The following is a 19,371-nucleotide window of genomic DNA, read 5'->3' as shown; positions in this document are numbered from 1 at the left end:
TCTTCTGCAATATCATGTTGATATATATCATGCTCACCAATTCTCGGAACATCTTAAACCTACTCAAGCTTTTGAAACTCATCCCCTTGATCTAGATCCTTCCAGGGTGATATATATCAGAAACATATATGAACCTGGCATCAACATTCATCTGCCCATATACAAACCAGATCACAAAGGATACGTATACTTCGCCAATCTCTAAGTATCACCAAGGAGACATGTACAAACCAAACAGCTTATCCCCATGAAACAACAATTCCTAAAACACATTGAGTGGGAGTTTTAGGTCTTTATCTGCAATTTGACTCCAAGTTTTCATTGAGAACATCTTTCTTTCCTTAGTCTTTTGAAGCTAGTGATCTTGATAAAGTCTCTACAAACCCTGTTTGGGGTCATTGTAGTGTAAACCAAAGTGTCCCCAGTTATATGAACGTAGGCCTCCATAGCACCATAGATTCATGGAGTTTCACATGTTTCTGCAATTTGGATCAAATTAAGATGAAGTTAATGAGCTTCAAGATGAAGTACAACACACTTTTTTGCCATTTTTTATGTGATCAAAATAATTGCTAGCTATAGAGGTTTAATGGCATTTGTCAAATGTAACGTTCTTGGCGCCCATTTGGATGGTGCAGTTTGACATGTATTTGTTACATATTTTGCCTTGATTGAATTATGGTTAATCAGCATTGAACCACCACCTACTCATGCCCATCCTGAAAACTATTAAAACTCATTCGATTTTTTGGGTCTTATAGGGTGTTTGGTAATCATTCATTAACTTAATAACTTAATTTAATTATTAAATAGATTAAATATATTTGATAAAATAACTTAATATTATATCTTAAAGTTACTTTTAAGTGTTAAATCAAAGTAATTAACTTATTCTTAATCTCAAATTTTTTTTTTGTTTCATTTATCTGCATCTAGTTACCAAATTAATGAAGGTAAATATGACAATTTGATAATTTAAAATGATTTTTAAATTAACTTTATCAAATAACTTTAATACTTAAAGTAAATATTAAATAATAAATTTTACGTAAATAACTTAAATATAATCTAACTTAAAGTCAACTTAAATTATTAAGTAATAAATATTAAGTTTTATCAAATAAGCCTTAATCAACAGCTTAAAAATGGGATCTCCTCTACTTAGCACTGCAATTAATGTTAAAATTCTCTATTCATTTAATGACATATAAATTTTTATTAAATAAGAATATTTACGTAATTTGCCTATAAAATATTTCGATGAAGTTTGTATTATTCATTTATTACTATTTTATACTCTTGAGGTATTGATTAATAAGGTCAATAATTTAATTTAGTGTAATTACTCATTACTTTAAATGTCCAAAAATATGACAAATTAATACATCTCAACCATAATATAAGTTTTTATATATAGAGTAAAAATGTTCATACAATATGCCATCTTTCGATGAATCTAATTAAAAAATGTAGTCTTATCTTATGATTCACACCTTCTAATCTTTTCTTATTCTTTTATATTTTCTAGGTATTAATTAATGAGATCCTTAATCTAAACAGTTTTTTTTTTTCTCTCTCTCTATATATAACAAATCTAATCAAATTATGTACATGGATATATAAGTCTCTTTTTCTATCGTTTATTTTAATTAATGTATCAGAGGTGTATATCTTTTTTTGCACATGTTTAAGGGATAATGGACTTGTGTTTCATACTAGAGATAGAAGGGCGACAAGGTTTAATTTTCACTTTATTACATATATGTTCCTTTGTCAAGGCTTTGAGTATACATTAAGCCAAGTCATTTGAGTTGAAACACTTACACAATACCTAAAATTGAAAGATACCTAATTTGATATTCCATATCGAATAAGAAGAAATTCATGATATTATATACATATGAGTTGCTCTTAACCATGTGGATGCAATTTAAAGTGACGATGATCCATTGAAATTAAAACAAATAATATTTACACGATTGAAAGAATCATTATACCCTGCTGTCACTTAACTATCGAGCACCAACCCAAGCATTCCTCTATTAACTTCACAACAAGATGAGAACAAAAATCAAACTACCTTAAATTTCTTTCTTTATTTTTCTTATATCCTTTGTTTGGTTGTGGAGAATGTGAAGGAACAATCAAAAGTTTTGGCATTAATTTTATATCCACATTAATTGCTTCACTACCTAAACTTGATAACATATATCTATATATATAAATGATTTTTAAGTTTTGATTTCATTTCTTAGTTGGAGGATTATATTTAAGTATATATTAGATGTTGTGCACAAACTCTGGTCAGTTAAAAGTTTTTTACAATATAATTAATTTTACCTTTAAAATAAATTAATATTAGATGAGTAATTTAATAGGATTAGACAATTAAAAAAAATTAAAGAAGAGAATCCAACCATTTAATAGTGTATGATATTCAACTTTCATACAATATTTTATTAAATATTTGAAATGTAAGCCATGTAATTAATTTTGTTTTTTCTATTTTTTGTGGTATTTTTTTAATCCTCAATCTCTATTGAATAAATAAAAATATTGATAACAATTAATATGACGACATCTTTGGACTACCTAATATTGTTGTCCACTGTCATGTCCCAATTCAGAAATGTTAACCCGATTGCCTTTCAAAGCTCGCACATTGTGTGCTATTAGATGAGCTTCCCCTGTCTCTTAAGATTGACTAACCCATGTGCAAGTGTTGTTCACATGGAACCTTCCCATCACAATGAAATTTCAAAGATTACCCAAACCTGTCAATCAAGGTTATAGACTCATTGAATACATTAATGTAACGCACATGTGCCTAAAACATCTAAGGGCATGACATACATATTATCACCTTAAACTTCCCTGGCCTAAGCTATCATGGTCCCTCTAAGAAGCTAGCTATAGAGGTTCATCTTCACATAGCTAGTTAGCAATCCTTTTAGTATTAGTTTTTTTTTTTTTTTTTGGTGTTTTTTTTGGGTTTGAAAAGACTAAAGAGCCCATCATATGGTGACGTGGCACTACAGTATTGTTGGATGAACAAAAAGTGAGTAACTGCATAAACTCCAATCTATGTGTAATGCATGCAAAAGAAAATACATGCAACGTGTGTAAAGCCCTCCAGTTTCCACACCAAAACCTTTCTTAACAAAAATTAGTACCCAAAATACCACCTCAAAGAGTGGGCCATGCCTTAAAATCTAGAGGGTAGTTTAGGTATTTGAGAGACTACCACAAATTTAGTACCAAAATACCCCTAAAAAGAGCGCCATGCCCTAAAATTTGGAGGGCTTTTTTGGGATATGTAGAGAATAATGTGGGCTCAGCAATGGGTTGTCTTTTTGTATAAAGGAGATGATGCTTTGTAGAGAAGAATCAAAGCAAAAATGGTGATTAGAGGGTCTCTTCTTGTGTTATTCTCTGCTATTGTTGGATCAGTGGCCCCAAATATTTCAGATATCTCTAGCTATTGGTTTTGTTCAACTTGCCATGTAACACCTTATGAACTTCCTGTTAAGTACATCCTTTATTGGTAGTTGTCATAGGAAATATTCTAGAAACTTTTACCATCTTACATTTAGCCTCAAACTTTGTGTTAGCATAGAATCATCTGTTGTGTTGGAAACAACTCTGATACCATTTGTTATGCGGAGACAATTGAACAATAAACAACAAAACAACAAAATAAACCAAAAAATAATTAACATGATTCAAGAATGTGCTTACATCCATGGGAAGGGAAGAAATCAACTCACTATTAACCTAATTTTTCTTTGCTTTCCAAGAGCCAAACCAAGGCTAAATTTATAGAATTTCCCTTTCAAGTTAAGTTACAACATCAGTTGATAGCTTACAAGAGGTCAACTCTAATATTTACACATAAGACTCAAAGACAATTTTGAGAAAACAATATTACAATAGATGGAATACTCTTAGAAGATTTTAGAAATACCACTTATCATCATTGCTATTATTCCATTTGGCACAACACTGCATGATTGGGATGCAGAAAACATGCATCTCCATGCACACACATAAATTTGGTCTTGCGAGGTTATCTACTGTTCCTTTGACGATAGTTTCTGGGAGTGAATAGATTGCTTTACTCTATTCCCAAAAAAACTAACCACTAGAAGGTGTCATAAATTCTTGAAATTATGGGATCAGAAATGGTTGCACATGCAGTTATATTTGTACAATAAGAAGTTTGAAAGAGTAACTAGTTCCAATTGATTGTTACCTCTAAAAGTGTTCCAAACCCAAAAGGCAGTAGCTTGGAAAGACTTCCTTGGGATAATGGAAGTTTGTTTGCTTGGTTGATAAGAACTTATTTCCCCGTTCATCAGTGCTGGTCTCAAGACCACAAGCATTGCAAAATGATTCCACATCTAATTCCTACAAAAATGCAAATGAAGTCTTCAAGGTTCAAAAGATATTGGAACTTTGGATGACAAATTTTAGCAATTTAATGCTAGTAAATGCAATCATACCTTCATCATCAAGAGTTTGGACAAGTGTGCAATTGGATACGGATGAAGTTTGTAGCCACAATAATTTACACATGACAATGCCAATGCTCGAACCTTTTACGGTCAAAAGAAAACCAACAAAAATGTATATAAATCAGGCATGTCTTTTAGAAGCACTAAAAAAAGGCAATTGAGAAGAACTTCTAAATAAGACCTGGTTTATGAAACAAGCAAATTGAATTTGAACACTTCAGATGAATGAAGAAAGTGAGGAGCAATAAACCACATAAAGAAACAACTGGTGAGAAATTTAAGAATAATGAAGTACAACTACTAACAAAAATGAAAGAAAAATAAAACCCAAAAGCATAAGTACTCGAGTCTAGATTTTAGATATATTCTCATAAATGAAACTGGAAAACAATAAATCAATAAAGAAGCATATATTTTCAAACTGAAAAATCTAGCAAAATCAACATATTTAAGCAACCTCATTGATGTAAGGTTCAATTATGTAGTACTGTAAATAAGATGCCTCAGTTGCTGTAGTACAAAGGAAACGCTTATAATTGCCCATCCGAAATAATCTGTTACAAGAAAAGACAGATCTTTCAGTTCATGAAAACACAATTTTTAACATTGGGTACTAAAAGAAGAGAAAAAAATCGATTGGAAAACAGAACCACTCTACATTGAGTTAAATGTAAAATGAATATAAACAATTTAAATGCAAGTCGAATCTATAATAGCTTTGTGGTCACCTTAAAAGTCTCCGAGCAAAACACATTTCCTTTGACTTCAAAATGAGAGAAGGTACACGACCCAACCACAAAGAGAGTGACTCTCCCTTCAGAACAGAAATAGTAACATATTCAGAAACTAGTACAAGGCAGCAAGAGATACTGAAAAAGATGAACTCAAACAAACAATGGAAGCAAGTATCCACCAATGGTTGGCTGTTAGAGCCAAGATGAAGAAGAACGTGAAATGAGTAGAACTCAGGTTCATTCTTGTAAATAGAATTTGAATTTCGATTTTCTTTGTACAGAGCATATAGAGATATCAGACACTTTTTCAGCTGCTCCATATTGAGGTAATGAACTGAAGAAAAACTTGGCTTGCTGCTACAACTGCGAAGCTTGTGGTAGGATATAATATGAAATTTCACCTATATTATGAAACAAACCACAAGTCAGAACATAAGATGCGGCTTTTAGCTAACTCAAAGGTTTTAGGATGAGATTAAAATATTTGATCTATTATCATCAAAAAACACAATTCATTCATATGCATGCTTGTTGTGCATTCTATTGCTTGGCTAAAAATGTTACTGGCCATGAATTTGTTCCTTTGCTTCAAGAATTTGAATCAAAAGTGAGAGAGAGAAACTATATAAAATTTTGAGGAACAAATTGATGGAGTTCTTGTTAAATAATTTCCTCATTTTTCCGAATTACTAGGATAAAGATATATAGGTTTAAAAAACTTTAAGAGAGGGAACAGGAAATACAACTTTGAAATATGGTTAAGAAACTTCTATGATTAGGAATTAGGAGGTGGCAGCCCTTTTTGTAGGCATATTCTACAAAGTCAGCAAGTGTACTGGAAAACTTGACATTATGGAAGAGAGCACCAATTCCTATCACAGGTGGTGTGAGTTGCTTTGGTTCTATGGGTCTTTCATAACTTAGAGGGTGACTGGAAATAGACACTTAATAGTGGATAATTTAATTAGAATGGATTGGATAATAACTAATGTGCCAAGAAAGATTCAGAATCAGACCATTCATTTATCCATTGTAAAGTAGGCTTCAAGTTGTGTGATCACAGTTTCACCTCATTTGGACTCCACTGAATAAATTATCTTATTCAATAAAGCAAAAGGAGAGGATAATGACTCAATTATTCAACATTTTATCTCTTGTATACTTTGATTATTTTCTCCAACTAGGAGAGTGTTTAGCAATGGGTTGGCTAACTTATTGTATGTTGAGGAGATGAATGCTTAGAAAAAAAGGTAATTGAGATTATGTTTCAAGAAATTCATACCATTTCTTCAAACATATGAATTGTTTGATCATTAACGATATTCTGCATGCTAAGATCTTGTCTTATTGATCTTGTCCTATCAAAGACGAAATCATGAACCACTTCAAAAGGATGTTCCGTGGCATCCAACAGGTTTAATAGGTAGTTCAAAGTCTCTTCCAACACTGGAAGTGGCCGCACATCTGACGCCTGCATGTGCTTAGTGGCAATGGTTCTGCAAAACTAGTGAGAGAGATGGAGGGTGAACGGCTTTCTGCATCAAAATATAGACATTTCATGGCATTATAAAATATCAAGGAACAAATTGGAGAAAAAGATCCTACAATTTATGGCATCTTCATTTCTCATGCATCAAGTGTATAAATGATTATAAGCTAAGATGATGTTGAATCAGAATAATAAAAATGACAAGAGATCAAATCATGACACCCAACATAAGCTTTACAAGACGTTGCATTATGATAGATTAATATTTTGCTATAATAATGTTATGCAATTAAACATATGAAAGGAAAATCAAAAGTAATTATTGTAACCACCTGCATCCAACCGTATAGATATTATCCATCCTATGCTTAAGTGGCTTTCATGACTTTAAAATACGTGTACAAGGCTAAGAGGAATATATATATATATAACGTTAGGAACTTTTTCCCCTCTGTAATGTAGGATATTACAATCACCCTCTCATGCAGACACAACGTCCTTATTGTGTTCCACAGGATTGTAGGGTCAAATAAACGGACACCCATTTTAGGGCAAGCAAACTCTCCTACCGAGGTCGAAGATTGACTTTGATATCATTTATAATAACCTACTCCCAGTTGTGTGGATATTATTTTCTTTGAGCCTAAGCGACCCTCGCGGCTTAAAAACGAATCAACAAGATCAAAAGAAGTTCATACATATATAGCGCTAGGAACTTTTTCCTCTATACGATGTGGGATATTACAATTATACACTTTGACAAAGACAAAAACAACCAAAAGAACAGACAAGACAGCAAACACTTACCAATGATTGAATAAAGACATATGTTTAAAAAACACAAATGCCACTTGTTTGAAGGCCTCTTCCTGAGTTCGAATCCACACTAATGGTAAAAGAAGAAACAAGATAAAACCTATTCTAGGCTAACTTGCCTTTGTTTTTTCCTTTTTCGTTATGAAACATAAACAGTTTTTGCAGAGAATAAAAAGTTGATTGGTGATCCTATAGCCACAATAAAGAAACAAAGAAAGCAAACGAGCAAAATAAACAAAAGCATCCCAGCTAAAACAAGAAGAAGATTACCATTTAGAAAGCATAACACAGGCTACAACCTAGAGCACATCCAAAATTGAAACCACAGGACTCCCAAGGTCAAGGGAGAACCAAAATTTTTACAAACCCAAAAGGAGAGGTGGCAATCCTCTTAAGCAAGCTATTGTCTTCCTAGTTAACCTATCTAGGCCTCCACAAAAAAATTTGCAATATAAGCCTCTTGCTAGAGTCAAGATCCAAAAAGCATCTACTTGAAGCATTATTTTAACTGGAGTAGTTCATAAAGCATAAGAAAAGCAACAGGTTGTGGCCACCTAACAATACAAGAGCCAACATAAAAAGAGGAGCTGCAACTTGAAGATTTCGCAATAGGACTTTGGTTACAATACCAATTTTAGTGACATGATGACAAGCCTATGATAATTAGCCTTAAGATTGATTTGAAGCAAACTTTGAAGTATCCTTTGATGGCAGCAGGGAGTTGTGGTGTTTGTTTCTTGGTATAGTTTCATAAGGTAAAAGCATAAGAGGCAAGGGGGTTTACATCTTGCTATGATAGGCCTAAACCCTCTAGGGGTTGAGCCACTGAGGCCTAAGCGCTCCCTAAATTTTCAATTTTACTAAAAAAATATAATTTTTTGAGCACAAGAAAATAGATAATAAATGAGTTTTTTTTAAAAAAACTATAGAAAGGTTTAGCCTGTTCCATACATTTTAGAAGCATTTAATGCTCATAGGAACAATAGATTAAACAAAACAAAAAAGAAAAGTTACATGACAATAATAGTGCAACAACAATTGAACAAAATAAAGCACACCCCACAATAATAAGGAAAAATAAATTAATGGTGGCTCCATCAAATTCAAATGTCACAAATTCAAAAAAAAAAAAAAAAAAAAAAAAAAACAAACTAAGAGAAGAAAACAAATGAGATAGATGTAATATCAAATAAAAATATTGAATAGTGAATCAAATGGGATCATTAAAATTCAAACAATAATGCTTTGCACGTCAAGAAGCAAAGGAAAAAAAAAAAAAGTTTCAGCAAATGCTTGATCAACAACAAACACAAATCCAACAATAGCACCGATATAATAGGGGAAAAAACAAGTTTTCTACTCGAGAAACTAAAAAATCAGTTTGGCATAAACCCTGTAACAGATCAATAGCTTATTAGCATAGTCTTACTTTACAGTAGCATTAAGATAGGCTTTGGTGTCTAACACAGATATAGGTCATCCAACACAATCACCTCCAAAACAAAACAAGACAAGATAAAACAAAACAAAACAAAAGCACAAGTATCAGTGCCTGAATTAGCGCTCAATAAGTGCACATGTTGATGGCTGATATGGTAAAGATGATTCAATAAGAGTATCATTGTCCGATGCAAGATGAGAAGCTAAGATGTGGTATAGAGGAATGAGATGTAGGATTTACCTTTTTGACAGCAAGGCTTGGAGATGTTTTCCCAGGATTTCCGTGTAACCTCTCAAACACAGCCAAGTCCCGAAGGCGTTCACGTTGGGCCCTTTCTCCAGCTATTTATTACAAATGAACATCAGAGATAAGAGTTGTTAAAAGAAATTACCAAGTATAAGCTGCTGAAATAATTAAACAACATCTTTATTAATAATTCATATTAAGCCATTGAAAATTCAATAGCAAGCAATGTGATTGCAGAAATCCTGATCAAAGAGTCAGAATAAACTCATCAGGAAATAAATACAAGCATAAGAAATACACAATTTGACTAGATGCATGCATCATTATGGTAAATAGAAAGGAGTAGACATATAAAATGCAAATTAGCTACGATCATGGCAGCATGGGTTTCAAAACATTTTAATTTGCTTGGTTGCAAAGAGAAACATAAGTCCCATCAAGTGTTTTTTCTATTTCAACCTATGGAATAAGAAAGGTCTTATGGAAGCAGGGTCGTGTAATTTGCTTTCTACTATATTAGTGGCAACCAACCTGTAATAGCAAGAAAGGAAGAAAAAAGGAAAAGAATGGTATGATGTAGTTGTGAGACTGCATACTTAAGGAATTTAGTTTAATAGAAGATGACTGTGTTTAATATGAGAGTTCTCTTGATCACTAAGCATTTGGTGCAAAAATATCCCATATAAGGAGTTGTGCAATCTAGAATACAAATACTTTAGTACCATCATCTGGTTGGTAAAACCAGAATAACTATGCTCCTGAAGCATAATTATACAGCTGTAGGAACATGATGCACAACCACCCAAATCAGCAAGACAAAGAACAGGATAGAACTTGTTGGCACAACCAGAACAGGACAAAATCCATAATAAAGTCCTCAATTACCAATCTATGTACGACACTACACCATTTGGAATGCTACAACAGATTCACTTTTGACAGGAGAGTTTATAACTGCCAATGGAACATTACCAAGTAGCAGACATGTCTTATGTAGTTTGGGGGGAAAACGATTCCTATTATCTGTGTCAAGATAAGTACCAGCTTCAGAGACTCTAATCTGGTGAAAATCTCAAAATTCTCCATAAACGTAATCCTTTTGCATCATAATTTGTTATTTATTTTAGTAAGGAATCAAACAATCATAAATGGAAGCAGGAAAGATATACAAGCAAGCTTGAAAAATGAGGAATTTTCAAGAAAAATCAAAGAAAATTACATTACCAAAAAGTAACATCAAGGGGCATTGGCCAAACCTATCCAAAAAAGAGACAATGCTGAACAGCCCAACAACCTACTGTATAGCTCTAGCCAATAGATCTAGGTTTTGCATATTCCATAACAGAATAAAGTCCTTCCATCATGTAACAAAATATCTCTTTTTTTCCTTATAACAAATGAGAATTTATTGAGTTAAACAAGATCAAAAAGAGGGATGATATGCATGTATGGCAAGAAGAGAACAGAAAAGCCGCTCCATGCCTCAAACCAATCAAAGAGCAGTAAGTGTTCTCAATAAAAATTTTCAGATATTAGCATCCCTATAAGAAAAATATAGCCATGCACCTGGCTAGCTGATCTGGGTCTCAATAGAGAAGAACAAGCAATGTCTCTAGCATGATTATTTTTTTTTTTTTTGATAAGTAAGTCAAATATGTATTAAAATAGAGGCCAATGTCTCTAGCATGATTATGAAGCCACCCCATCTGATGAGCAATCCACTAAGGACCTTTGCCTTCAAAGAAGGTTCTGAGACAATAACAAAGGAATCCCCTTCAATATGGAGGTTCATTACATCCAGGCAAACAACCATGTCCGAATCTTCCTTGACTGCTAAACACTCAGCTTCAATAACACCATTAAAGAGCCTGCAGTTTGAAAAACAACCTCAAAATATCCAGTCCCTTTGTGCCATCCAGGTTCAAGGCCTTTCCTATTCAAAGTATGTATCATACATGAAACCCCAATCTATGTGATCATAAACTTCCTCAAAACCTATTTTAAAAACCATCCCTTCGTCCTTAGAACAGAATTTTTCATCTAGGATTTCGTTACTAATGACAACCACATCTAGTATTTGTCTAGGATTTCATTACTAATGATAACCACATCTAGTATTTGCCTTCCATTAACAAAAGCCCCTTAAGCTAGAGAGATGGCACTATTAAGAAACTTTCTAAAGCAACCCAAGGGTAAATTGGAAGTATTCTCCTAAAAATTAGTGACTGGGTTAACAGGTATAAAATCCCAAATCAAGTTGGATCCCTCTTTCTAAAGATCAAGATAATGAAGGTGGAATTGGTGCTTCACAACTCCGAAATAGTTCTTCACTTGCCAAATTTTTGTGAAAGAACTTTGGGGTGAAGAAGTATCAGTGGTTATTTATTACCTCATTAATGTGAAAGTCTTCAATTACATTTTTTTTTTTGATAAGTAAATAAGATTTCATATATAAAAGAAACGCTAAAAAAGCGACTCAAGGTATATAATACCTATACACCCGCCTCCAACAAGGCTAAAAAACAAAGATAGCCCAACAACCTAATCCTGCTTAGAGCCCAACCAATCAATAAAATTAGCTATAATTAAAGGGCAATCATCTATGAACAACTTAGTCTCGGACCAAAAAGAAAGGATAAAAGAGTGTTTTAGTCGCTGAATTGACAACATATCATCCTTGAAAGCCAATCTATTCCTCGCCTTCCAAACCGTCTAGAAAATGTGAAGAGGAGCAGCTCTCCATGCCTTTTTGCGTTTTTTGCCCACAAAAAAACCATTCCAGCTTAGAAGGGTCTCTCTAACTGAAGAAGGCAATACCCAAGACACTCCAAATAAGGTAAAAAGTAGATCCCATAACACCCTTGTTCTTAAACAATGAAGGAGCAGATGGTTTATGGTCTCCTCTTTCTCAAGACACATAAAGTATCTATTTTCCAATGCCCATCCTCTTTTCTGGACCATATCCAAGGTTAAGGCTTTGCCCCACGTAGCCTCCCATGCAAAGAAACTAATCTTGGGCTGCACATTCACATTCCAAATATAGCTTGAAGGAAACAGAGATGAACAACCTGCTTCAAGGGCAACATAAAGAGACTTGACCGAGAATTTACCACTCTTAGTGTCAGTCCAGGACACTGTATCCTCCACATCCTCAATAACTCTTTTACCATGAAGCCTCTCCAAAAATCTTTCCGTCTCCTCTACCTCCCAATCATTGAAAGCTCTTAAAAAACAGGGGTTCCAACACCACCCCCCAACCCCCCTCAGCCAAAGGGTCCCAAAAATCTGCCACCCACGCTTCCTTCTCAACAGTCAAATCAAAAAGAGAAGGAAAAGACATACACAAAGGAAAATCCCTGCACCATCTATCTCTCCAAAATCTCACCCTCCTCCCATTACTAACAATGAAAACCATCCTATCGCTCACCAACTCCCTATCCATCCTTATTCCTTTCCACAACCCCATACCATGAGCCTCTCTCACTTCCCGAGAGCACCAACCCCCTCTATCTTCTCCATATTTCCCTCTAATCACTTGATTCCACAAAGCTTCTCTCTCATTTGCGAAACGCCAATTCCATTTAGCAAGAAGAGCCTTGTTGAGAATGGAAAGGCATTTGACCCCCAAACCTCCTTTCTTCTTACTTAAACACACCAACTCCCATCTTACTAAATGAGGCTTTCGCTCCAAATTGCCCCCACCCCAAAGGAAGTCCCTTTGGATTTTCTCTAATCTCCGTCTAACTGAGCTTGGTAAGCACAACAATGACATGAGATAGATGGGTATATTTGATAATGTGCTTCGAATAAGAGTCGCCCTCCTCCCTTGGATAAATATTGTCTCTTCCACATGGCTAACCTTCTTCAGAAGCGCTCTTCCACACCATCCCAAACTGTAACTGACTTAAAAAGAGCACCCAAGGGCATCCCCAAATAGGTGGTTGGAAGGCTACCCAATCTACAACCAAATTCCCAAGCAAGATCATCCATATTCTCTAGCCTCCCTACTGGAATGAGTTCACTTTTTTCCAAATTTATTCTCAATCCCAAAACAGCCTCAAACCACATAAGTAACCAACTGAGATAAGTCAATTGATCTTGTGAAGGTTTACAGAACACCAGTGTATCATCAGCAAACAACAAGTGGAAAATTAGGACCCTTTCTTCACTCCTACCCTTCACCCTACAACCCGATAAGAAACCTCCCTCTACAGCCCTTTTAAGAAAAGCACTAAAGACCTCCATAACTATCACAAAGAGATAAGGGGAAAGGGGATCGCCCTGTCTCAAACCCCTGGAGCTTTGGAAGAAACCCGTAGGGGTTCCATTGACCAACACGGAGAAACTTGCAGTGGATATGCACCGCTTAATCCACCTGATCCATTTTTCCCCAAAACCCATTTTCTGCATGACTGTGAGAATAAAAGTCCAGTCCACGTTATCATACGCCTTCTCTATATCTAGTTTGCACAAAATGCCACTCTCATTATTCTTGAGAACCGAATCAATGGCTTCATTAGCTATCAACATTGCATCTAGGATTTGTCTACCTTCCACAAAATGTCACTCTCATTATTCTTGAGAACCGAATCAATGGCTTCATTAGCTATCAACACTGCATCTAGGATTTGTCTACCTTCCACAAACGCCCCTTGAGCCTTGGAGACCACCTTTCCAACCACCTTTTTTAGCCTATTGGCTAAGACCTTGGCCAGCCACTTGTACAAGCTTCCCACCAAGCTTATAGGCCTAAAATCCCCTAAGGCTTCAACCCCTGCTTTTTTTGGTATTAGGACCATAAAAGTTGCATTTAGGCTTTTAACAAATTTGCCATTTTGATAGAACTCCTTGAAGAAACACATCACATCAGCCTTCACGAAATCCCAAGCAAATTGCCAAAAGGTCATAGAGAATCCATCTGGCCCCGGGGCTTTATCCCCATTATAGCCCAATAGTGCATCGAAGACCTCCTCTTTAGAAAAATGAATCTCCAAGGCACTAGCGTCCAAAGGCTCCAAAGTCTCAAACTGTAGCCCGAAAACAGAAGGGCGCCATTCCCCTGGATTGGACAGCAACAACCTAAAAGCATTGGCAATCCCTTCCCTAATTCCATTCTCCTCCGTAAGCCAGGCTCCATTAATCTTAATTCTGTCCACATTATTCCTCCTCCTGTGAGCATTGGCGTTGTGGAAAAAACCGGTATTTCTATCCCCTTCTTTTAACCACACTTCCCTAGATTTTTGCCTCCACGTGATTTCTTCAAGTAAGACCCATTTTTTATAATCTTCCCTCGCTTCTTTTTTAGCTTCTAGCTCTTCCAACGACAGTCTGCTAATTTTCTCCTTGGTATCCCAAAACTCCACCTGCTCCAAAGCCAAATTCTTTCTATATTCAACCCTACCAAATGTGTTTTTGTTCCACTTCTTCAGCTTAGCCTTCATAAATTTTAGTTTTTCGGCCAAGATAAAACTTGGGGATCCACTGAAGCTACCTTCCTCCCACCAATGCTTCAAAAGGTCTTTAACACCTTCCACTTTCAGCCACATATTTTCAAATCTAAACGGGGAAGGGCATCTTCTCAGGCCCCCTTCATCCAAAAGAACCGGAAAGTGATCGGACACAGGTCTTGGTAGAACAAACTGCCTCGCATCACCAAAATGACTATCCCACCCCTCATTAACCAAAAAACAATCTAGCTTTGAAAAAGACTGGTTATTCACCCCTCCAATCCAAGTAAAAGGACCCCCAACCATAGGCAGATCCTTTAACTCTAGATCTTCTATAACTTCTGAGAACCTTCTCATGTTTGAATTCAATCTCCCTCCTCTGTTGTGCTCTTCCGGACTTAGAATGGCATTAAAATCCCCTACAACACACCACAGCCCATTCCAAAGCCCCTTAATGGCCCCCAACTCCTCCCAAAAACTCTCCATATTCCTCCTCAACGTTGGGCCATAAACCCCTGTAAACATCCATATGAAACCATCCTCGCAGCTCTTAAAAGTGCAAGAAATAGAGAACAATCATTTTTGAAGGTCAACCAAATCCAACACCCTATTATCCCAAAACACCACTATACCTCCAGCTGTGCCCTCGAATCTACAGCTCCCCATTCAAGGAATCTTCCCACTCCTTAGCTACGGATAATGCCCATTGACATTTCCTAAATCTTGGTTTCCTATAGGCAAACCAGATCCACCCTATTCTTCTTTATCAAAGCTTTGATCACCTTCCTCTTATCACAATTATTGGCCCCTCTTACATTCCAAGTGAGCAGTCGGAGCTTCATTTAGACCTACTCGTACTTCCTCCCCCTTCTCCTCCTCCTCCTCCAAGATAATTCACTGTCCATTCCAACTTTCTCAATTATATTTCGAATTTTGACGACTCCAATTTTTTCCTTTTTCTGCCATTCAACTTTCCTTTTTGAAGTTTCCTCTCTTTCATTCTTTTAAGCAAAAATAAAATTTCCCCTTCGAAGCCCTCCATCGGCATTCCAAGATAGCGGCTGAACTTAGCCAAGCTACTAGAATGCCAACACAGTTCCCCCTCTTCGTCCCTCTCTTCCTCATCCTCTTGGGAGACCCTTTTCGAAACCCCCTCGACACCTCCTCGAAAGTCCCAGACTCCCTACCCGCCAAATCCGAGACCTCGGCCTTCCTCCCATCCGCCAATATCATCCTTAACGGGCCCATAACAGCTCCCCCTACGGCTTCTAAACCACTGCCCCGATCGGAAACCCTGGCAATGGCAACACCTTCCCCATCCCGCCCAGAAGGAGTAGGAGAAAGAGAGGTTTCCCGCTTCCCCAAAGAAAACAAAGAACAAGAGAATTGATCAGAGTACCTGGAAGCCTCCAACAACAACGCTCCGTCGGTGTTTGCTGTGAGATTAACAGTCAGATGAAGCAACCCCAGTTGGGAACCAAACATTTCCCCCTCTTGCTCTCCACAAACACACTCTTTCGATTACTTTTAACCTTAATGATTTCCCAAAAATCTCGTTAAACCTCAAATCCACATTGAGAAGACATGAAATTAGAAATGGCCCCCCACCACCCCCATCCTCCCCCCCCCCCCCCCCTCCTGTCATTTTGGGGGCTTGGAGTCCACTCGAAAGTGACGCCCACCATAGAGGCAATAAGCTCAATATCTACCACAAGCTGAATCCTACCCATTCCTCTAAGAAATCTGCCTCTTCATTCGCAGATTTCAAAGTCTACAAGAAGGTGACCTCCACCATAGCAGCAATAAGCCCAACCTCTCCATGCAGCTAATGGGGATGGACTGTAAATTTGTTCTGTTGCTCATACTTTTCTCCTAGTAGTCCTAGGAGGTGTAGCTTAGCAATTGCAACAAAGTTATCCTCATATCCTCTGACCAAAACTTTCTCACATTACCCAACTTATCCTTAACTTCCATAAGTAGTAATTATGATAAAGTTATCCGCATATTTGTTGACAAAATTATTTTGCTTTTATGACACTGAACTTTGTAAAACAAGTGCTTATCATCGTTAACTGGATGGCCAATCTGAAGTTGTAAATCATTGTTCTGAACAATAGGAACATTTTTTGTCAAGAATCACCCTAGCACTTGGTGACTAATGCCAGCATTTTTTGGTCAAGAACCAGCCATACATTTGTTACATTTTCTGGAATAGGCAAAATGGTGTCACAATATTACCTTTCACACCTTGGCATGAATACCTTTCAAGTTGTGTGCAGACATCATCAGCCTGTCATGGGTGAGTCATCTGCTGAGAAACTGTTACTAGAAGTTGGGTAATGAATCACAAGATTGTGAAAAACTGGTCCATCATGTTAAGCTGTATCTGTTGCAAGGTCAAAATCAAATGAAAATGTCAGCAATGAGCACTGTGCCAACCGGAAGCTTGCAATTGGCAATTGGGGTTTTCTCTTCTTCCTCTCCTTCCTACCTTCCTTGTGGCCATACTGCCAAAATTCAGTGGTGACCAAATAATGAAACTTGCCTACCAGTTTATGGGCCTTATCAAGTTCTGGAACAAATTGGTACCGCAGGCCTGCAGCACACAAGTCAAATCTTCCTTCCTCAGCCCACATCCACCCACCCTTCATGCTTCCTAGTTCAAAAAGAAGTTGGGCTCTGTATGGGGAGAACACATCAATATTCATACAGTCATGCGCTCCCCAATCACTTCCAAAAGTAGAGTTAAGGTGACCTATCCATCCCATCTAATTTTACAGTACAAAATCATGGTTCACAGAAGTGCTTCCAAGGCCTAACCAGAAAGTAAAAAGTTATAAAAAGCCTTCATCCCTACTCAAGAGGTAACTGATTCACATTATGACCTCTCTGTTTTCTCTTATTTGCTCAGGAAATTAATAACAGCATCAGAGAGCCTTTGGTCAGTGTCACACCAGTATTCAGCCAATTGCAGGTACATAGGAAAGTCCATAGTTTTCAAGGCTGAAGGTGTGCTATCTGATTTTAATCCATTCAAGCAGAAGAAATAATTATGTCAACAGGCCTCTTCATTGCTACCTTCAACTGTGAAAGGCTATTTGCAACTTGAACTTAAAAAAAAATCTGATGATGATTAGTACAACAATCAGACAGTCACAAAGTTCTCATTGACTGGAAGAACTTGCCAACTGCCACATAAATGGACTTCTAGGAGGCTATTCCACTCAGAAGCATGTCACCAAAGTTCTTGCCATGACAACATAGTATTAACTTTGGGGAGGGGAGGGGAGGGAGGAGGAAACATAATCTTCCAATGCATGTTCCCATACATGGAATGAACACATGCCAAAAGACTCCATAGTGTTCATCTCTACTCTATGATTATCTACATTGTGAAAATCTCTAGCATCACTTGTATGTCTTTGGGTATAACATGAACAATTTGCATCCTTTTAGCACTCCCTAATGTAAGGATAATAAATTGAATTTAGTCATTTATAATCAATATCAACACCCTATGCTGATATCGAGTGAATTCCAGATATACAATGAATTTATTCTCTGAACATGATAGGCTGGCCACCAGTCTTACCAGAATTTTCCTACCATTTGTACAGAATAGCACAAGGGTTGTCACATCAGCATATGGAACCGGTGGCATAAAAGGCAGCAAGACAAGCAATGTCCTTATTTGTTCGTATGAGAAGGAGATAAATCAATTTGGCCATATATGTGAGCAAAAACAAAAGAAATCCCTTTCCCTTCTCATGGAGCAATAATCATAAACAATCAAATTTCTTCTGGAGTCTTAAGATCCAGTAATTCAAGTTTTCAACACCATTTGACATTAGGATAAGTGCTCTACTCCAAATACAGTGTTTGATTACATGTAAACCTGACATGGTAAAGGAAAAGTGATAAAAGAGGTGGTAAGTCCATTTTCCATTATGAAAGATTTGGGGGAAGTAAAGGCAAAAGCGAATTTTTTTTTGGGATTCCTACATCTTCTGCAGATTGGTATCTAATAAAGGGGGCGGGGGGGGGGGGGGGGGGGGGGGGGGGGGGGAATATCAATTTTATTTGTAAAATTTATGTAAAAGCCACAAAAATGACACAAACTCCAGATTCACTTCTCTTTTCTACTGTTTTCCTCCAATTTCTCGGAAACCAAACACAGAATAACAGGAAAATAGAATTTAAAAAAATGGAAAAATAAGCACGCATTTTTACCAGGGCACATGAAGGGGCAAGTTCCAACTAAGGAGAGAAGACTGTTCGGATCTTGCTTTTCTTCCTCCTCTTGCTCTGGTCTTTGTGGCTTCCCACATTTGCTTTTCAATTGGTGAGCATCCTCCAGGGAGTTACTAGTTTTTGGGGGATTCGAGGAGAATTTCTCTGAGCGGAAACGCGATGAGGATGAAGCTGGAGATGAAAAGGCAGAAGAAGAAGCAGAAGGGTTTCTCCGTTGCCTCCTGTCCATGGCGGCTTGCGCTCTGGTTTCAGCTAGGATGATCCATTTGCCGAGAGCATTTATTTAGATGATGAAATCAAGTGCATTTTTTAGATTGTATCCTATACTTATCATATATTTTGTGGGGAATTATTCTTGGCACCTTAATACATGAAAGTAGTGATAAAACATATGATAACAATATTCTTGAGTCTTGGCCTACTAGCCAAATGT

At 36.7% G+C, this 19,371-nt stretch overlaps 1 protein-coding gene across 2 annotated transcripts; it reads right to left on the bottom strand.

Moving 5' to 3' along the window:
* Nucleotides 1-2: 2 nt before the first annotated feature.
* LOC117928847 (SAC3 family protein C) lies at nucleotides 3-19,217 on the bottom strand. Of its 2 annotated transcripts, XM_034848915.1 has the most exons (9): nucleotides 18,918-19,217; nucleotides 9,235-9,335; nucleotides 6,531-6,752; nucleotides 5,428-5,649; nucleotides 5,243-5,328; nucleotides 4,972-5,068; nucleotides 4,503-4,595; nucleotides 4,253-4,407; nucleotides 3-479 (listed from the first exon to the last, which is right to left on the bottom strand). In XM_034848915.1, the coding sequence occupies exons 1-8, from the start codon at nucleotides 19,165-19,167 to the stop codon at nucleotides 4,255-4,257; spliced, it is 1,224 nt and encodes a 407-aa protein (XP_034704806.1). In that variant the 5' UTR covers nucleotides 19,168-19,217; the 3' UTR covers nucleotides 3-479; nucleotides 4,253-4,254. The 2 variants fall into 2 exon arrangements, with proteins under 2 accessions (XP_034704806.1, XP_034704804.1); XM_034848913.1 differs by lacking the exon at nucleotides 3-479 and having other exon boundaries at nucleotides 3,770-4,407.
* Between the last annotated feature and the right edge of the window lie 154 nt (nucleotides 19,218-19,371).

This window comes from Vitis riparia, chromosome 13 (genome assembly GCF_004353265.1).
Source record: "Vitis riparia cultivar Riparia Gloire de Montpellier isolate 1030 chromosome 13, EGFV_Vit.rip_1.0, whole genome shotgun sequence".
NCBI classification, from domain to species: Eukaryota; Viridiplantae; Streptophyta; class Magnoliopsida; order Vitales; family Vitaceae; genus Vitis; species Vitis riparia.
This window is presented reverse-complemented; position numbering and strand designations above follow the sequence as displayed.